Source organism: Fundulus heteroclitus, chromosome 9, assembly GCF_011125445.2.
Source record: "Fundulus heteroclitus isolate FHET01 chromosome 9, MU-UCD_Fhet_4.1, whole genome shotgun sequence".
NCBI classification, from domain to species: Eukaryota; Metazoa; Chordata; class Actinopteri; order Cyprinodontiformes; family Fundulidae; genus Fundulus; species Fundulus heteroclitus.
In genome coordinates, this window is record NC_046369.1 from 4032885 (window position 1) to 4051890 (window position 19006).

Below are 19006 nucleotides of genomic sequence, written 5' to 3' on the forward strand. Positions count from 1 at the left end.
AATCGATAAAAGCCCCAACAAGCTCCTGAAGCCGCACAGACCCAGCGACAACAAGCAGGCAATCAGAGGCAGGTTTAGTCAGCGGCCCCTCAAAATAATAAAAATCAAGTTTTGATCCTGGAAGAAACCAAAAGCTCTGACAGAAACTGAACTGCACATTTCAGTTTTACCTTTTTCCTAACGAGGTGAGAGATATCCGACACCGCTCTGGAGGATGAGGCTCCATCAGATGAGGCTCCAGGTGTTTTAACTGGAATCTAAAGACACACAAAAAAAAAAAAAAAAAAAATAATAATAATACAATAAAGAAAGTTCTGGTCACTGCAGGTTCTGAGAACTTGGGGCTGAAGCCCTGAAGCGCCGTCCTCACCTGGCTGGTTGAGGCAAAGGCAGCTGAAGATGAAGCGCCGCCATTTTCACAGGGGAACGTGGACGAAGTGGAGGGAGCCCCCTGCAGGAGATCAGTTTGACCAACAGTCAGAGCAGCGCCAACCTTCCTGGTGACCCGCGGGTCGCTGCAGATGCGAGGTGACCAGAGACCCCCCCGTTCTCCTGCTGCCGTACTCACCAAGGTCTGCAGGATGGCCTGTGAGGCGGCGCTGGCTGTTCTCTGGCTCTCCTTGGCGTCCTCCACCTTTTCCCTGATCTCAGGAAGGAGCTGTTTGAGTTCGTCCAGCTCGCTTTTCTCCTCCGCGGCGCCACCAGCGGCGTCAATAGCCTCCTGGAGCATGGCTATGCACGGAAACAAGATACGGTAGTGTCGGGTTAAATCCCTGTCACATTGTCACTTCATGGATTATTATTGTTATTTTTTTAAATGCATCCCCTTTGGTCATCTTTGTAGTCGACAGAAACCTTTCCCCAAGAACCAGTGTACTTCTCCTGGGAGATTATATCTACATTTTCTACTACTTTTACCAGGTTAGAAATAAGTTAGCAGGGCAGAAATTTACCCAGGCAGTCACAGTCTAACTTTATACTGATCTGAATGCAAGGACTAAAGATATGAAGTCTGCATCTCTTAGTGGAAAAGTTACAGTGAATAAGAATTAAAGTTACTCCTGTTGTATTAAACTTAACTGTTCAGGTTAAAGTTTTAAGCTGCGGACAGAAATGAGGCGAAAGTTCCAGCAGGAAGAAAGGCTGTACAGCCTTTACCATAGAAGACTCCAGCATTAGCTCTGAGTAGATGCATAAGGTAAACCCTTCCTGAAGTAGATTCCTACCTGGATGGTCGGGTTTTCGCTGCAGTAGAGATTTAAGGGCTGCGCGACTAATCAGATATTGATCTTGATTATGATTTGGGATTTCAACCATCATAAAAATGTAACGATCGATATTTATTCTGTCTTAGTTGACGCTCCTGTCATACGTTGTGAATCTGGTGGTGCCGCCATGCTGGAGGCTCCTCCCACAGCCCCAACCGGTTTCCTTCAGCACGAGTTATAAACACTTCAGGAGCGAGACTGAAAAGTTGAGCCAGGCTAAAGACGTCAGAATGAGTCGTTGGCAGTACAGGGATAAAATGACTTCAGTGGTGTGGAAACATCATGGGTACGCAGAAGCAGATGAACAAGTAGCAATACTGTGCAAACCCTGCTGTGCTCGACATACGGGAGCAACGTCGCGCCTACTCCGTTCGTTTCCTGTGGTGCAAAGCGACCGGAGAAATTAGTATGGGAAATTTTAAGCTCGCATGCGAGGGCTTGCGGCGCAACACAAGAAAGTTGAACATTGTTCAACTTTTGTCGCTCGGCACTCCAGCCAGTTATCTGATTAGCGGTGAGGTGTATACTTATAAAGATCCTCTATGCTGATACCTTGCCTCCAATAGAGGATGAACCCAGGGGGATTTTTCTTTTGTAGACATAAAAGCAAGATTTCAGTAAATTCAAGCTAAATCTTCTGACTTTTGATCCTGTCGGTCACAGACCGCTTTGAAAATACCAAAACCACTCCAACTTCATAACCAATAAGAATTCTGGGAAACAAGTGCTCCACCAGTGCCATTTGTAACGCAGTCGCGTCCTGAGAGCTGGGTCTTCACCGAGGTGGAGATGAAAGCCATCAGTTGCTCTGGGAGCGACCAACGACTTTGTCTTAATCTCATTTTTCAAAAGTGTTTGAAATCCTGAAGGAAAACATTGTTTAACAGCCAGTGTTTATGTTCACTAAACTCATGTTAAAGTTGATGAATAATCTTTTTAAATACCGTATTTTCCGGACTATAAGTCGCAGTTTTTTTTTTTTCATAGATTGGCCGGGGGTGCGATTTATACTCTGGAGCAACTTATGTGTGAAATTATTACACATTTTTACCAGTATATCATTACACCTGTTATTTTCACACCAAACCGCAAGAGGGCGCTCTAGGCCTGTGTTGAATCAGACGTAAGCGACGTAAAAGCAGAAGTGCCGCATCTTCTACCTCCAGAGTAAATGGAGTTATTTGAAAGTGACACCGAGGATGAAGATTTCACTGGATTTTAGTTATTTGGAGTGACACGGGCGCTTTGGTTAACTTCTTCGCATGTTTTTTATGCTATAGTTATCTGAATAGCTTTTAATATGTTATGTTAACATACCAGGCACGTTCTCAGTTGTGACATGTAGCGTAAGCTAACCGTACAATTATTCAGCCTGTTGTTGGCTCCGTTCTATTTTTTTTTTTTATTTAAAACTGCCTTTCAAGATTAACCTGACTCCGCCAGATAGATTTGCTCCGCATATCCATTTGGAAACCTTCCGTTGAAGTAATTTTGGGAAGGGGCGAAAATACTGGTTAGCTGATTGGCCTATGTTGGTGATAGACAAGCCAAATAAACCAATCAGATCAACGAAGCATATGACGTACTCGTCAACATTCTTCGTCGTCGCTCGTAACAGAGCCACGACGAAAACACAACCACAAGCCAAGCTACTCTTGCTGCTGCAGGTAAAGGCTCGTTAGCTCAGCAAAGAAATACTCTGTAATTCTTTGTGGAAACTAAACTAGATACTTTGTGGAAACTAAACTAGATACTTTACAGTATCTGTAAATACTCTGTAATCCGATAAAACTTGCTCGATAGCCACGCTAACGCTAGTTTCATCGGCTGAAGCCGCCATGTTCTTTAGACTGAACTGTCGATCTTCTCGTTGCGTCACACCTCAACCCGCCTCAAAGCCAACGCTGATTGGACGTTTCGTTTGGTGAACGGCTCCAAATTTTCTTTAACGGAGAGTAGCCAGACTGATCTGCGAGTGAAACCTTGAAAGCTCGCGAGATCAGGATGGTTTCACGAGGCTAATTCAAGATGACATGTCTGTTGATGTTGTATATTATCATATAAATTTCCCCTAAAAATGCGACTTATACACCAGTGCTACATATGTTTTTTCCTTCATTATGGATTTTATGGCTGGTGCGACTTGTACTCCGGAGCGACTTATAGTCCGGAAAATACAGTAGTCAATATCTCAATTTTAATCAAAAATAATCGTGATATAATTTTGCAATAATTGAGCCGCCCTAGTAAAGTCAAGAGCCGTACAGTTTAATAAAAAAAAAAAAATTCCCCACAGTAGACGAGTGTCTGGAGGAAGGAAATCACAGCTCGTACCCAGGCGCGTCTCGATGACCTTTATGGAGCTGTTGTAGTGCTGCACGGCCTGGTTGTACTGTTCCATGGAGCAGAGCGTTGTAGCGACATGGTAGTGGGTCTCTGCCAGCAGGCGACTGTGAGGAGGCAAGAGCTTCAGCTGCATGGTGAGACACTCCTGGAAGTCTTCTAGTGCCTGAGGATAGTTACCTGGAAATAAAACCGAGTAGTTAGACCTGCGGTGGAGTCAGACAACTCCACTCTGAGCATTTAGTCCTGTGCAGTTCACCTGTTTCTGCACTAACTTCTCCAAGTTTCAGGTAAGCCTGTGCTGCCATCAGCTGGTCATCTTTGCTTTCTTTTCTATAGAGAATAAAGGGACATTTAGTTTCCACATCAACAGTAAGATCACATGTGTCCTCGACAACGCTGCCGGCACCTTTTGTAGATGACTTTGGCCACCTCAAGCATCTCCCAAGCCAGCTGCAAATTCCCAACATCTTCCTCCTCCTGAAAGGGATGCATTGATACGGTAACATGTGCACACGGTGCAGAAATCATGGGTTCTGCAAAACAAACTCACATCATCTTGTGCATTGTTCTCTTCATCACCGTCATCATCATCGTCGTCATCATCTGAAATAGACAAAAATAATTAAATGAACAGTTTAAAACCATGTTGCAGGAAGTAAACGGTAAGTTTTCCCACACAGTGGCCCACAGACACCAGTGTCTCCCTTCTGTCCACCAAGCGTGACGTTTTAACGTTGCGTGATGAGAACACCGGTGCCCCGTAGTTAAACATCTACTACCCTCTGAGCCTCCGTCAGCATCTGCTTCTTCAACTCCTTCCCCTTTTTCCTCAGACTCTTCTTTCAAATCTTCTACCGAAACATCTTGGACCTCTTCAGTTCCCTGGAAAGAACTTTTTTCTGCCCCATCTCCAGCAGAACTCAAGGCTTCCTCTGGCCCGTCTTTCACGGGCGCCTCCTGCTCTGGGTTTTCGTTTTCCACCCCGGTGTCGCCGGCGTCTTTAGACGCGGCCTCAGAGCGGGGAGCCTCCACCTGTTCCTTCTCTGCCATCGCATCGTAGACCTGCTTTCGCAGCTCTTCTCTAGTTTTGTCTGCACCAGAGCGGCAAATAATTGATCTCCTCACATTTGGCTCAGCATTAATATGTAGAAACGAACAGTTTAAGTCCAACAGTTGATCACATTTTCTGAAAGGATTTGTGTTAAAGACACTGTTTTGAGAAATGTTTCTAAACAAAAACACACGCCTTTATGACTTAATTTACTTTTATAGATTAAATTAACATACTGACCATCAAGGTTTTTGGGGCTCTCAATATTCGGGTTGCTGGGCTGCTCTTCCTCCTCGTCAGATTCTTCTGGGACTCCCTCCAGAGCGTTGCCAAGGACGCCGTTCTCCATCCTGGTTCACAAACACGCACCAGGAAGTGTTGAAAACAAACATGTTTACACACCAAACCCCATTTCATTTGGACGAGTCCCAGCATGTAACATGCGTTATTACAGCGCATCATTACTGCTCACAGCGAGGAAGTAGCCTCGTGAGACCATCCTGATCTCGCGAGCTTTCGAGGTTTCACTCACAGATCAGTCTGGATACTTTCCGTTAAAGAAATTTGAAGCAGTTCACCAAACGAATGTCCAATCAGCGTTGGCTTTGAGGCGGGTTGAGGTGTGACGCAACGGGAAGCGCGACAGTTCAGTCTAAAGAACATGGCGGCTTCAGCCGATGAAACTAGCGTTAGCGTGGCTATCGAGCAAGTTTTATCGGAATTACAGAGTATTTCTTTGCTGAGCTAATGAGCCTTTACCTGCAGCAGCAAGAGTAGCTTGGCTTGTGGTTGTGTTTTCGTCGTCGCTCTGTTACGAGCGACGACGAATCCGATTGGTTCATTTGGCCCGTCTATCACCAACATAGGCCAATCAGCTAACCAGTATTTTCGCCCCTTCCCAAAATAACTTCGACGGAAGGTTTCCAGATGGATATGCGGAGCAAATCTATCTGGCGGAGTCAGGTAAGCGAGGAAGTGCAAGTGAGATAAATTTTTGGAATGGCCGACAGGATTTTAGAAGCACCTAGGTTTTGACACATTTTTGGTTTCTGTGATACGTTAAATGCATTGGAACAAATTAACTTTATTTTCCTGTTAATATATCAGTGTTAAACATCAATTGAACATAATTATATTTGGCTGTTTTGTTGATTGAATGACTGAGCATTAATTTGAAAGTAATAAACATCGATATGGGAGTCAAATCAAGTCAAGCTGAGCCACATTGAGAATCGCATCGGTTCATCCTAGATGATACCCAGCCCTGACTGTTTGGTTCATTATTATTTTTAACATCATTGAAGAACTTCAAAACAAAGTTGGAGAAAAGGACCAAAAGATGCTAGAAGCTTCTAGAAGAAGAAGAAGAACCACCTTCCTAAGGAGGCAGATCCACCGTTCGTTGAGGTCTCAGTTTTAAAACAGAGTGAGACTTCAGATGATGATAGAAAGTTGAGGCCCAGTTCCACCCATTGGCAAATGTTCAGCCTTTTGCAAATCTCATTAAAGCAAGAGTCTATTTACCACACACTGTTAACTACATTAGCCACCTACACACAGCAGACACCCAGGAGTTTGCAAAGTTCAACCTAATCATATTCCAAGTGATATCCTGTTGTGCAACAACTGCTCTCACATTCAGTGACAGCGCTTCTTGAAATTGGAGCTGCTGTATCAAACATTAAAAAAAGGACAGGATGTGACTTTTAATCCATCTCTTAAATGTGAGATGCCTTAAGTCTCTATTTTGGTGTTTTTTTGTACCACCGATCTGGAAGATTTGACCATGCAGAGAGACAGTGCTGTAACTTTGGGCTGTCCAAGAGATCTTCCTGTTTATATAGACGGCTAAATTTTTCAAAAGTAGAATTATTTTTATTTCTTTCGGTTTTTATAGCAAAGAGCAACAAGTCACATTGCTACTAAAAATGTCTGGAAACACAGGAATGTGAGACACGTCTGAATTAACAGCAGCATTAGCCCAAAGAGTACAACTGGGCAGATTAAAATTCACTCCCACATAATCTGTGTTGTGGCAGTAACAAAGCAGAGGATTGTGGGTGCCTAATTGAAGCAGAGCATTAACAAGGTCAGGGGAGGTGTGGGGTCAGCCATAACAGCAACGCTACTACCGGCCCAGAGTTTCATATCCATGCATCCCTGGTAAATACGGTTTAACTTGCTAAAAAAGGAACTGAGCAAACCTGGCAAGCTCCAATAAAGACTTCCCACACAGGAAGAAGGCCTCGCCACATTCGTCCGCCGTGTCACCGTACTTGGCAGCCCTGTAAAAGAACGAATCAGGTGAAAATAAATGAAAAAAATAAAATAAAAACAAATAAACACCAGGTACACCAATTGCTATCAAGCCAAGGAGCAGTAAAACTAGTTTAAGTCTAAAATATTACAGTTCTTGTTCCAATTGTTAAACCCTGAAAATAGTTCAGCAGGAATACAACCATTTATCCCCCAAAATTGGCTGCTGTATTTCCTGTTTACTTTGAATATGGCATTTTTTTTATCTGAATGTCATATCAATTGTGCAATACTTTACCCTTTCCTTCTGTTAAGTTATCTGTTTTAGATATGCTTGATTTTCCTTACTGATTTAGTGTGCAACTCTGCTTTTGCCACCATTGTGCCCAAATGTGTGTACTTTTGTGTAACAAAAAAAGCTCTTTAATATTCAGCAAGTTTTTTTCCTTTAATTCATTGGGACTCACAGCATGCCACAGGCTTCCTGGAAGACATTGACAGCAGAAGCAACATCTCCCATCACCAGATGCCTTTTCCCTGTGCCGATCAGTTTCTTAGCCTCCTCCATGATGTCTCCTGAACTGCAAGGAGCAAATAAAACGTTCATTTAGACACGATCAAGTTGAACTACACCACAGAAGCTGGGAAAATAAAAAGTTTGCTGTGTCCATACTTACGTTTCTGCTGCAGCTGTGGACGAGCACGGCTTCTCCTCCGCACTACAAAGAGTTCAAATGAGTGGAATCAAAACCAAATCGTCCGAGACGCGAAACTTTTATGCTGACTACGTGGATTTTCCTCGGGTGACCCGAGATCGTGTCGGCTACGCCTCATTGTTGTTAGCCTCTCATGGCTGCTAGCCAGTTAGCCGCAGAGTGCTAACATGGTAGCGACGGTAGCGTTAGCAACTAAATACCACTTCGCCGAGAAATATTTTATGTTCCTGACGGCAGGTTAGGACTACAAAAACGCTCCACCGAACAGTTATACGCCTTGAAGCAAACATTACCGCCCCCGGAACAAGCTAAAAAGCACGCTAGCCATTTTTTTTGCGTTGCTGTGGCAGCAACGAACAATCACAATCACAACCGACTAATAATTACCTCCCAGAGCCCGACGCGGTGGACGCTTCTTCCAGCATGTTTTCTTTTTTTAACCTGAGGCCAGCGAGATGACAACAATCCCAGCAGCAGCCTGCTCCGCGGAACACAAAGACCCAACAGACCCACTTGAACAGTCGTTGTTGGCGCGCTTAAATAGAGAGGAAAAAAATGGTCTTCTGTTTCCGCTGGAGTCGGAACGCGGGAGATTGGAGTTAAAGGGGCCGCAGCTATTATATGACGCTACGTTTGATGACCGTGGAAAACAAAACACGGAAACGGAATGGAAAATAAAAGACGAGCGGAAAAAAAAATAACATAAATAAAAAAACAACATCATAACCATAACGACTACAGGTAACACCCTAAAATTGACAGTGATGTCAGGACATGACGGGCCTCGTTGGCGCAGTAGGCAGCGCGTCAGTCTCATAATCTGAAGGTCGTGAGTTCGAGCCTCACACGGGGCAGTATTTTTTTTCCTCTCCTCCCACCCGCCTACAGCGTCCCCGTAGTAAAAGTACAATTTTCGTATTTCACAAGGCGACTGTGTTCTTCAAAATTGGAGGAACATTTAAACATTGTTGTCACTCTCATTAATGGCACTTAATTATTTTTTTTTTAAATTGAGAGAAGGAAAATTAAAAATTCAAGCCAGCCAGGAATCGAACCTAAAATCTTCTGATCCATAATCAGACGCTGCTGCTTCCCAAGCCTGGAGAAAAGACCAAAGTAAGCCCATTCCAGCCAATCGGTGCACACCTCAAGCACAGGTGGGCCAATCACATCCTGAGCTGGTGGGCTTACTTTGGCTCAAAGGATCCTTTATAAACTCTCGGAGAAACACACAAAGAGCAGTCATCATTTTGTTGACAACTGTCTGGACTACTTTAGCGTATAAATATATATTTTCTTTCTGTTTATTAGAAATACTGAGTACATAGCACAGACAGCAATGTGTGTGTATGAACTTCCAGCTGAGTGAGAAAATTTTTCCCATATTACTGGTAAACTGAGGACTTTGATGCAAAGTGAGGACCTTCTTTTGGTCCTCACTTTTTTCTAGGCTAAAGGTTAGGTTTAGGACTATGGTGTTGATTAGGTTTAGGGTGGGGTTAGGTATACATTGGTAAAGGTTGGGGTCGGGGTTAGGCCATAGAAAGGTGGAAAATGAATAGAAGTCAAGGCAAGTTTCTCAGTAAGTATTTTAAACAAGGATGTGTGTTTGTGTGGGCATCAACAGCTATCATTTTGAGGACCAAAACAGTAGACAGTAGACCAATGTTGTCTTAATAAAAAAAAGTGTTATATCCCAAAATAATGAATTTTATTTATTTCCCACCTAGAACAATGTAAATTTATTTGCAGTGTGGGTAGAACAAAAGAGCTAAAATTGATATGATTGTACTATATTTGATAATGACTACTACTGTTACTTAGTGTTGCTTCATAGCAGCACTAAATAGTAAATAAATGTTGCTCATTTGTAAATTCTTTGAATGCTGATTGTAAAAAGTCCCAGGATCTCATCACCTACCTAAAGACGGCTCTTTACCTGTGGTGAGCATCAATTAATGCACATTATTTTACAGGCGCTGCTGCTAGGGATTTTTTTGAGGAGGAAGATGTCCAGGAGATGGTGACTGTGGCCTCGCAAGCTGAGGAACAACTTCCTCAAGGGATGTAAATCACAAACGACTTTTTTACAAACAAGTTTGTGTTTAAAAGTATTTTTAAGTGACCCAACATGTTCTTTTATTTTATTGCACAGAGAGTTAGCACTGATCGGGTGTCAGTCTACAATCACTCTTCAAAGCAAAAAAGGGTTATTTAAAGGTGTATGTGAACATTATTTATTTCATTTTCTCCTAATCATCACATCTCAGACCTGGTGCTGAACTGCCACACCTGGATGGAGGCCACCTCTCTTCAGCTTTTTGTCCTGAATCAGAGGACTCTTACACAGTGGTAAGCACAATGTGTTATTTTTTTTAACTTATACATTTGAAAGATATGTATTGTTGTTAATTATAATGATGCCAATTTACTGACTGCAGGTTTAATCAAAGGGAGAGCACCTTGGAGTTATGTGCCCTTACCCAGGGCCTTGCTGCAGGAGACCACATCGCTGTGGCCAGCTCACAACTTCCTGCTAGATGAAACTCCATCCACTCCACGCTCCTGTGCTCCAGCTTATTTTGTTGAATCCTGGGTCGACAGTGATGGCAGCAGGTTACCCCTCTGCTGCTCCTAAGATAAGATAAGATAAGATAAGATAAGATAAGATAAGATAAGATAAGATAAGATAAGATAGGCTTTATTGATCTCACATTGGAGAAATTTACTTGTCACATCGGCTCAATAGTCAGAAGAAGGTGCCAAAAGTAGGAAAAGGTGCATCAGTTATATACAGTGTATCTTCATATATACAGTGGATCAAAAAAGAAAATGATAAAAAATAAAAAAACAAATAGATAAGTATAAAAATACAGGCGAAATCGAAGTAGGCAGATGACTCCTCTGCCCTGACTCCTCTGATTTTACCCGCCACACAGGTGCTCCTGCACCCACTGCAACTGCGTCTGTGTCCAGCTCCACTCAAAGGAACAGGCGACGCAGGGCAGTCGCGAGAGGAGGCCACTGGGAGCCACAAAAGAAGAAATGAAGGTTAAGTGGCTTTTAACAAGTGCCAAAATAAAAGAGTCTGGCCACAGCAGCTTCAGCAGTACCACTTTCTGCCCAAGTAATTCAGGTTGCAAATCCTTGGAGCAGTGGCTGGTAGAACAGCGGCAGCTGAAGAAACCGGGAAATCCACCACAATAATAATAATAATAATAATAATAATAATAATATAATAATAAGTAATTATTAATAAAAATAAATGCTAATAAAATCAATAACATGTAAATACCCAATTATATTTTTGTGTTATGCTGTGTGTTTTTTAATTTATATAACTGGATACTGTTGTTATTTTATCTCCGTATTATAATACAACACTATTTATGTTATAGTTAGTTGTTTATAAATGGAAGTGTGTTGTGTCTTGCACTTTGTTTTTGTGAATAAATGCTGTTCACAAGTTCTAAATTCTAGAATGTAGCAGCAGAATGATGCAAGGTTGCGGGATCGACTCCATCATGGGTCGCATCTGAACAATACTTTTAAACCTTTCCCACCCAAGAATCCTCAGTTCACTACCCCGTGAAAACTCGCTCCGTTTCGCGCCACTTTCCTTTGTGCAGGCGGAGGGTGCGAAAAGACTGGGCCTCAGAATGCAGTAAAAGGGTAAATAAAGGGATTGTATCAGTAACTGAGGAAACACAATGCTGTAATATAAGGCATTGTTGAAGTAAAATTCGAACGTCATGACGTCATGTACAACAACACAGGCGATGGTACATTACGGATATGGTGTCGGACGATTTTCATGGGCCAGTGGCGCAATGGATAACGCGTCTGACTACGGATCAGAAGATTCTAGGTTCGACTCCTGGCTGGCTCGAATTTTTCATTTTCCTTCTCTCACCATTTGTTTTATAATAATAATCATGTACGTTGCAGGTTAATACTTCAGCTGCTTTACAAAGCCTCCCGAGCTATGGCAACTCCTATGCCAATTTATTACATGCACATTGTAATTTTATTTGTATCCGCTTTCATTTTGCATTCATCGAAAAACCTTGTGTATCACTTCATATTTCATTGTATATTTTACGAGCAGTTCGAGTATAAAACGACCAGGACGGCGTCAGTTGCTAGATTTGGCAAAAGCCGAAATGGGAAAATGTTTCCTTCACGTATTTACAGAATATTATAACTATCGGACTACCATATCATTATCCCTCTCGGTAACCGTAGTATATAGCACTTTTTTTTTAAGCTAGCTCAAGATGCATTACCTTCAAAATACCCTAAACGCTCCTTGCGTTTTTAAAAGCTGGATTATTTATTTATTTATTTATTTTTACAAAAGCAGCATTTAAATAAACTAGATAAAACAGCTTCTTACTTTTCAAAGTGATGGGTGGAGGTGCCACACGGGACCGACAGTCTAAATCGATTAAATCAAAATGGCTTGAGTTTAAAAAAAAAAGAAAAAAGGGGAAAAAAAAGTTTGTTAACGACGTAAACACGTCAGACACCACCTGGCCAGCAGGTGGCGCCACTGTTCCACCAACATATTTCCACTTGTTTAGCATCACGCTGTTTAATTTTTGTATTGCTTGCAGAATCACGTTTATGACGGTGCGTTATATGATCTAAGTTGTAAGTTTGAAAAGCTGCAAAACAATATGGCTGTGGTCACTTTGAGGCCTCATGCAATTATTCTACTTTATATTAAAATAGCGATCGGTTCATGAACGTTATTTTAATGAAAAAATGCAAAAAAAAAAAAATGTTTTAAAAAAGTTTATTGCACTCAGGATTATAAGTACTGTTAATATAATATGCACGTTTTCGTCACATAAAAATTGAGTAATAGAATTAGAAGCGGGGGGAGGGCATAAGGAAGAGAGGAGGGCGCTGGAGTCTAGCGGTGGGCTCCGGGCAGACTCCCTGGCTGCAGATGAAGTTTTCTGTCACACTTCTCGGTGGGACTTTCAGGAATTCAAATTCAACGTCCAGACTCCACCGTGCGACTGACATGTTGCGATGTTCCGCGCAGCCATACGAAACGTGCACTTGGTCTGGATCATTTTGTTGCGTCTTGCGCTCGTGCCGCAGGCTGGCTGTAGGTCAGCCGATGCGGGCAGCTGTCATGAGGTGAAGATCGCTTACATGATGCGCCAGATAGGCCCCGTGGAACTGGTGCCAGAAAGACCGGGTACAGGTCAGTCAGTACATATCACGTCATTTTACTTATTCATAACGCAAATGTTCATGAATTTCTATAAACCTAAGTTTAAATTAGTTATTTTTAAAATAAATTATTGTTTCTATTACGGATTTAGTATGACACTTATTTATTTCCAGAACACTAACGCAAAAACAAGAGTTAAAATGTGTGGACCTTTACGCAGTTTTACTACATTGTTTTATATTTCTCATATTTTGCATAAGCCAAGAGCTTGTCCATAATTGTATTTTTTTTAAGTGAGTCATGGTTCTCCAGGGTTTCTGAAAGTCTTTTGTACATTATAAATTAATCAAGCCGAAAATATCTGTAGTTAATAACTTGCCTTTTAAAACAATTGGATTTCAATTGTATGTTTAAGTGTTACAAAAGCAATATTTTTTATATAATACAAAGTTGATACTTTGATTTAACCACAGAAGAAAAGAAAACATGCTTTAATTGGTGCATCTACACAAACTAGTTGATTAGGATGTGAGAGGGATGTCCTTCAAAAATAGGGGGTAAATTTTTTTTTGACAAAAAAAACCCCCAAACCAAACAAAAATCAGTGTATATTGGAGTGGTTTGTGGTTGCCTAGTACTTGGAAAATCTTAAATTCAGTACTTTTTATGTCCTATTTTTGGCGAGTGAGGAGACAGTATTCAGCTGGAGCAGGAAAGGACTGCTGTCTGTAAAACATAATTCAAAGGTCTGTTTCAGAGAAAGTTTGCATGAATCTCATGTTTGTTGACCGGTTATGTTTGATGTTGCATCCATTAAACACTGCTAACAATATTTTCAGGCCTGTTGGATAAATCTTTAACCTCCTGTATGACTACAGCTAAGATAGATCTCAGGGACTAAGGTCACAAAGGTCAGGGAGAGAATATCATGACGGAAAAGACATTGGAGTAGAGAGAAAATTGGAGGTTTATTGTAATTTACTGCCATCACAATATTCAATAATAATATTGCAATATCCTGTTTTTCTGATATTGTGCGGCTCTAATGAAATTATTATTATTTAACCAACATGTACAATATCTGGTCAGCATCTCTGTATTGTGCTTAATCCAATTAAGGCTTCAGTTTTGAAGCCTTAATTTAATGACAAAAACATACTGCAATGTCAGGACTGTTGTCAGAGAACAGGCCTGAAAATAATTGATGCGGTGTGGCATAAACTAGACAGACTGGAGGGAAACACAACTGGTATATAAAGAAAAGTGTAATATCTGGACGATATAGAAAAAAGCATATCGATAAAATAGAAATCATATTGATATGGATAATTATCAACAGCAACTCTTTATTCAACCAACTTTTACCAAAACTGCAAGTATTAAAATTTAAAAAAAAAATAACACGTGCTCTCTGAACTCTTCGAAGGGGGCGGAGCGTTCCTGGGTCTGCGTTTATGATTGGTTGGGAGGATGTAATGACTGTAATATTAACCTACACTATAGGCTAGAATGCAAAAAGGAAAACTGTTTATTGATCCTATTTTTTCTATCGTCGATATACGTTTATCGATCGATATATATTGTTATTGAATTATCGTCCAGCCCTAGTAATATCCTTTAAGATATTCCTAAATATTACTAAAAATAAATCTTATAGGAAAAACACATCCCTCAAAGAGAAAGGAATGAAAGTGGTGATATCAAATGTTTACCTAAAAAATACATAAATGTGTGTACCTTTTCGTTCATTTACTTTTCTTCTTAAAAAGAAATTGTAACGCAAAACGTTTGTATTTTTATACAAGAAAAAATGTCACATAAAGTAGCATTTTACACTTTTTACCTTTCTTTCTCTTCTATGCTATTTATTTCACTTTTCCATAGCATAATTTATGCACATCTTACAAACTAACTGCCGTAAGATATTTAAAATGCACACAATGCTTTTAAAAGTTTTGTTCAAGCAAAATTGCCTCCACAGTGGCAGCGTTGGTGGAGCAGTTTATCGTTTTCATGATGTAGACAGAGAGCCATCGCAGTGAGATGTTTGCAGAGCATTGCTGTTCTGATTTCTAAATGTAAAGCAGGGATTGAGATTTCTTTAGACTCCACATAATACGTTTGTGTTTTAAGGACATCTATCTTTTTGAGTGAAGCTATTATTGTGATGTAGAAATATGGTCCATATCCTCTAAAGTCTATGTTTGTTTGTTTTTATCTTTCAAAGTTCACAAGATTTATGTCAGAATTTGTCATCCGTTACCAGAAACCACACAGGAATCTTAGTTATATCGCAGTAAAAAACAGCAACTATTAAATAACTTTTAAGTAGCAGATTTTTTTTGTAGCCTGATAATGTACTTTATAGTTTCTATATTTTAAATCTTACGCCTGTGCTGTGTGTCACATGCGACTGCTTACTGATACAGAAAAATATTGGCTGTAGTGAAGGGGATTTCTTGACAGATCAGAATCCCTGGATAAGCCTGGATTTCAGTGACAACACAGAGACATCAAGGAGGCAAACCTTGCCAAACATATACTAAAGCTGCTTAACAGTCTGCTGCGAGCATCTAAAATAGAGGGTTTATGATAAATGTGCATGTCCTGAATGATTTCTGCTGTCTTTTAATGAAATTTAAACAAAAAAAACAAAACAAACAAAAAAAAAATTTTTTTTTTCCTGTAAGCAATTTTCTTTGAGATCGGATATGGCGGGAAAAATTGTCCTGAAGATTGTCTTTTAACCAGTTTAATTTAATTTAACATAGGGGTGAGAGAAAAAAATAAAATAAAAAGATGTATCTACAGTCAGGACAGTATTTATAAAGTGTAAAACAACTGAATCTGTCACAGAAAATGTTCTAATAAGAGCTGAGTTCATCTTACCACCAAGCACATTGATGAGAATGATGAAGGGAGGGCAGTCTAGGTAGCCGAGTGTTTGTGTGTCTTTACACCGGACGCCAATAATCATGGATGAGATTTGATGTTCATGTTTTTTTTGTTTTTCTTTTGGCATAAACAGTTCAGTCTTAATTCAGGCTTCGAAAGTTCATTTGTTTTGCCGGGGTGTCACCGCAGCCGCAGGACATCGGCTCTCCCATTTCCAGCAGTCCGTCAAATGCAGTCTCCGAATGCATCCTTCTCTTCCTGGGCTGGAAAGAGCTACAAGTGGATCATTTGCTGCCCCCTCATTTTCAAAGAATAATTGTGCTGCTGTGACAGTTTGAATCATTCAGATTTGGCACAGCAGATGGAACTGACAGCTCAATGGCCGAGGAGCGCGCTTCAAACTAGGAGATCTCTTATTTAACCGGTTCTAACCTTTTTTTTTTCTGTACACAGAACACTTCTGGAGCATTTTACTTGACGATAGTGCTCTTGCAAGCTTAGACATAAGAAGTTCTAACACTACTTCAATAAAAATAGTTACTTATTAAGTGCTGTAATTAGTCTAAAGAAAAAAAAAAACATTTGTCATTGTTGCCAAAGGTGGCTCTAGGGGTGGTGCTGTCAAACGAATACGTCTTTAGGTAGTTGCATGCCAAACATAAGTTTGAGACATGATTTTTGTTTCCAGCTTTCTACGTATCATTTTTTACAAATTGCAAAGAGTGAAATGCACTGCACTGTAACCAGTAAATAGCAACCCTCTTACTAATACAGTCCATTGTCAGCAAGCAATAATAATAGCGTAAGGTTTGACAGGTCTGGTGTCAGTGCATGCTACATAACTTTTCCTCTGATGTCTCTTTCCCCCCTTGATCTCAGTCAGCTGCTTGACAGGTTGGTTTGCAGCCATATATAAATGTCAGGCTGCTCAATGGGGACACATGCACAAAGACGCAACACCACAGGGATTGGAATGAGTGTGAAAAGTTTACCACTACTCTTGTCATCCTGTCGGCTCCCAAAGGGATCGCTACACAATTAGTTTGGTGAAGCCATGAAGAGACTGACAAATCAACATGAATTAGTCTTATTAGTCAGCTGGTGGTCAAATTTGAGGGGGAAGAATGCGGAGTAAGGAAGCCGTCCAAAAGATGTGTGCAGTTTCTAACAACAGAAAAATACTGTAAAGAAACTTCTGCTGTCTGTTATGTGAGGCCAAAAATGTAGTGGGTTAGGGTTGTTTTTATGTGAGTGTGAATCTGAAAAGCTGTGAGTTAAAAGTCTTGTGAATAGAACTCTAACTTCACCGCTGTGGACACGATTTCAAGTTTGCCGGTGTGAGTAGAAAAGTGTTGAAATTACATCAAAGGGTGGCTTTATCGAATGAGGAGGAAGTCTGCAGCACTTATGGTTGGCCATTTTAGCATAATATTTGCTTTACTTACATTCCAGATATCTGAAATGAATTTATGATTACATAGTTACATAGTTAATCCTCCGTAGTCGGAATTCATAACTTCTGAGTCGGAAAATTGAACTCGAACGGCCCCTAAAGTCAGTATTCCAAGTCAGAGAGTCGGTGCAACAGGATGGTACCCGCCTTCGGTGTTCATGATGGCTGCTACTGAGTAAAACCTCATACTTTGACTGTTTGTAGCAGCTCTCTATTATTTTTGCAACAGTCAGTCATACAGGTGCTACCCTTCAGTGTTCATCAGACGGGTTCTTCCAGCTCTGTTCATTTGCACAAAATGCCGCCTAGAACAGCGTTACTGTCATCGTTATTGTTTTAACAACATTGCGAGCGTCCACGTTTTTCCCTACTGTTCAACAGAGGGAAACTGGAACACAAAAGGGGGGGGGGTGACGTAATCTGCGTAATCTCGTGAGTGCCGACCTCCGAGGCAAAAGGATCGCACCATAAGATCCCACCGTCCATCATGGCTTCTTCAAACCCCCTCCTAAACTTGTCGATCTGACCAATCATTTCTTTCACAAACTCCTTCCACACCACCAGAGACTCGACTTCCTTCCTCGTTCGATAATGCCACCCTGTAACGTTATTTCATCACATTTCTACTCATACCCACAAACCTGAATTCGTGTCCACAGCAGTAAAGACTTGTAGTCGCAGAAGTCAGAGTAGTATTCACAAGATTTTGGACTCACATAAAAACAATCCTAACCCATAAAATATTTCAGACTCGCATATATGACAGCTGAATTTTGTATTTGAAATTTGGTGCAATATTTTTTATTGACATACTTATGAATATGCATTGTTAAAATCACACACACATCTTTTTGAAAGCTTCCTCACTCCATAGAAGAAGCTCAACCGGTGTTCCTCTCACATACACTTTTCAATACTCTGGTTATTTCATAACTTCCGTGCCACCGTGCTTTAAATCAGTGCAAATTGGGGCCTTTTGTTACCTTTTTATTTCCTTCATCCTTTTAGGGGAGCCTCTCCGAGTGTGTCTCCACACTGGGCCCAGCTGCTGTACAAGTAAAATGGAGGACAGCTACATGGCAGCTGTTCGTAGTGAGATGCAGCATAAGTTGCGATCCTACAGCTTCGAACTCAAGTACCTGATCGATGGACATAGAAAGGCCTACCAAGGTAGGAGAATAAAAAGAGCAGAGAAGTGGAGTGGATGCTGGAATACACTGTGTCTGTTGAGCAATTGTCCGTGTCATCAGGCTTTAATTAAAGTGGTGGGAAGATTTTCATAACCTTTAATTTTTTTTGTTTTCTCAAATTACGTGAAAACAGAGTTCAATGTATTTTGATATTTTATGTGACCGACCAACACAAAAGTAAGGCATAACAGGGCTAACGGGGCACGTGTGCAAACTTTACAGATAAACATCTAAAGAGTCCTTTTTAATTTACATCCAAGCACCCCACACATTATAGCTGCAAGTTGCCTGACGAATGTCTCCTCCAGCTCTGTGCACTAAGGCACTAGAATGTCTGCCCTTAACTCTATGCATTATAATGCAAAATCAGATTGGACAAAAAGTGTTTGTGGACAAAAAACGTTTAGTCTGACTCTCAACTTCACAGAGGTCTAGAAATTCACTCGGCCATTCCAACATATACTTATGCAGTGATCTGAAACATTTTATCCAGGCTTGCTTGTGCGTTGGTGGTATAGTGGTTAGCATAGCTGCCTTCCAAGCAGTTGACCCGGGTTCGATTCCCGGCCAACGCAAGCTTTTTGGGGGAGTGGTGGCATCGTGGTTTGCACTCTGAGAAGGTTGCAATTACCCGGTTTGATCC

General features: G+C 41.0%; 2 protein-coding genes and 3 non-coding genes across 5 annotated transcripts in view; 4 read left to right on the forward strand and 1 right to left on the reverse strand.

Annotated features, from left to right (window-relative positions):
• Window positions 1-66: 66 nt before the first annotated feature.
• LOC118564118 (histone-binding protein N1/N2-like) lies at window positions 67-8207 on the reverse strand (the record flags this gene model as incomplete). The annotated part of the gene is given in 13 exon segments (XM_036140876.1): window positions 67-257; window positions 371-451; window positions 569-732; window positions 3603-3791; window positions 3871-3944; window positions 4021-4091; window positions 4165-4217; window positions 4394-4705; window positions 4906-5015; window positions 6870-6950; window positions 7389-7502; window positions 7599-7640; window positions 8025-8207. Coding segments are annotated over 13 exon segments (1482 nt in total). The 5' UTR covers window positions 8063-8207.
• Window positions 8208-8418: 211 nt separating this feature from the next.
• trnam-cau lies at window positions 8419-8491 on the forward strand. The gene has a single exon. It is a non-coding gene; the product is annotated as a tRNA-Met (tRNA).
• A 2962-nt stretch (window positions 8492-11453) lies between these two features.
• On the forward strand, window positions 11454-11526 carry trnar-acg. Its single transcript has one exon. It is a non-coding gene; the product is annotated as a tRNA-Arg (tRNA).
• Window positions 11527-12652: 1126 nt separating this feature from the next.
• Window positions 12653-19006, forward strand: part of LOC105936964 (glypican-5) — a 90113-nt gene continuing 83759 nt past the window's right edge. Inside the window, exons 1-2 of the mRNA XM_012878043.3 lie at window positions 12653-12855; window positions 18182-18343. Of these exons, the coding sequence (XP_012733497.2) occupies window positions 12678-12855; window positions 18182-18343 (340 nt within the window). The 5' untranslated portion in view covers window positions 12653-12677. The remainder of the gene's footprint in view (window positions 12856-18181; window positions 18344-19006) is intronic.
• On the forward strand, window positions 18867-18938 carry trnag-ucc. Its single transcript has one exon. It is a non-coding gene; the product is annotated as a tRNA-Gly (tRNA).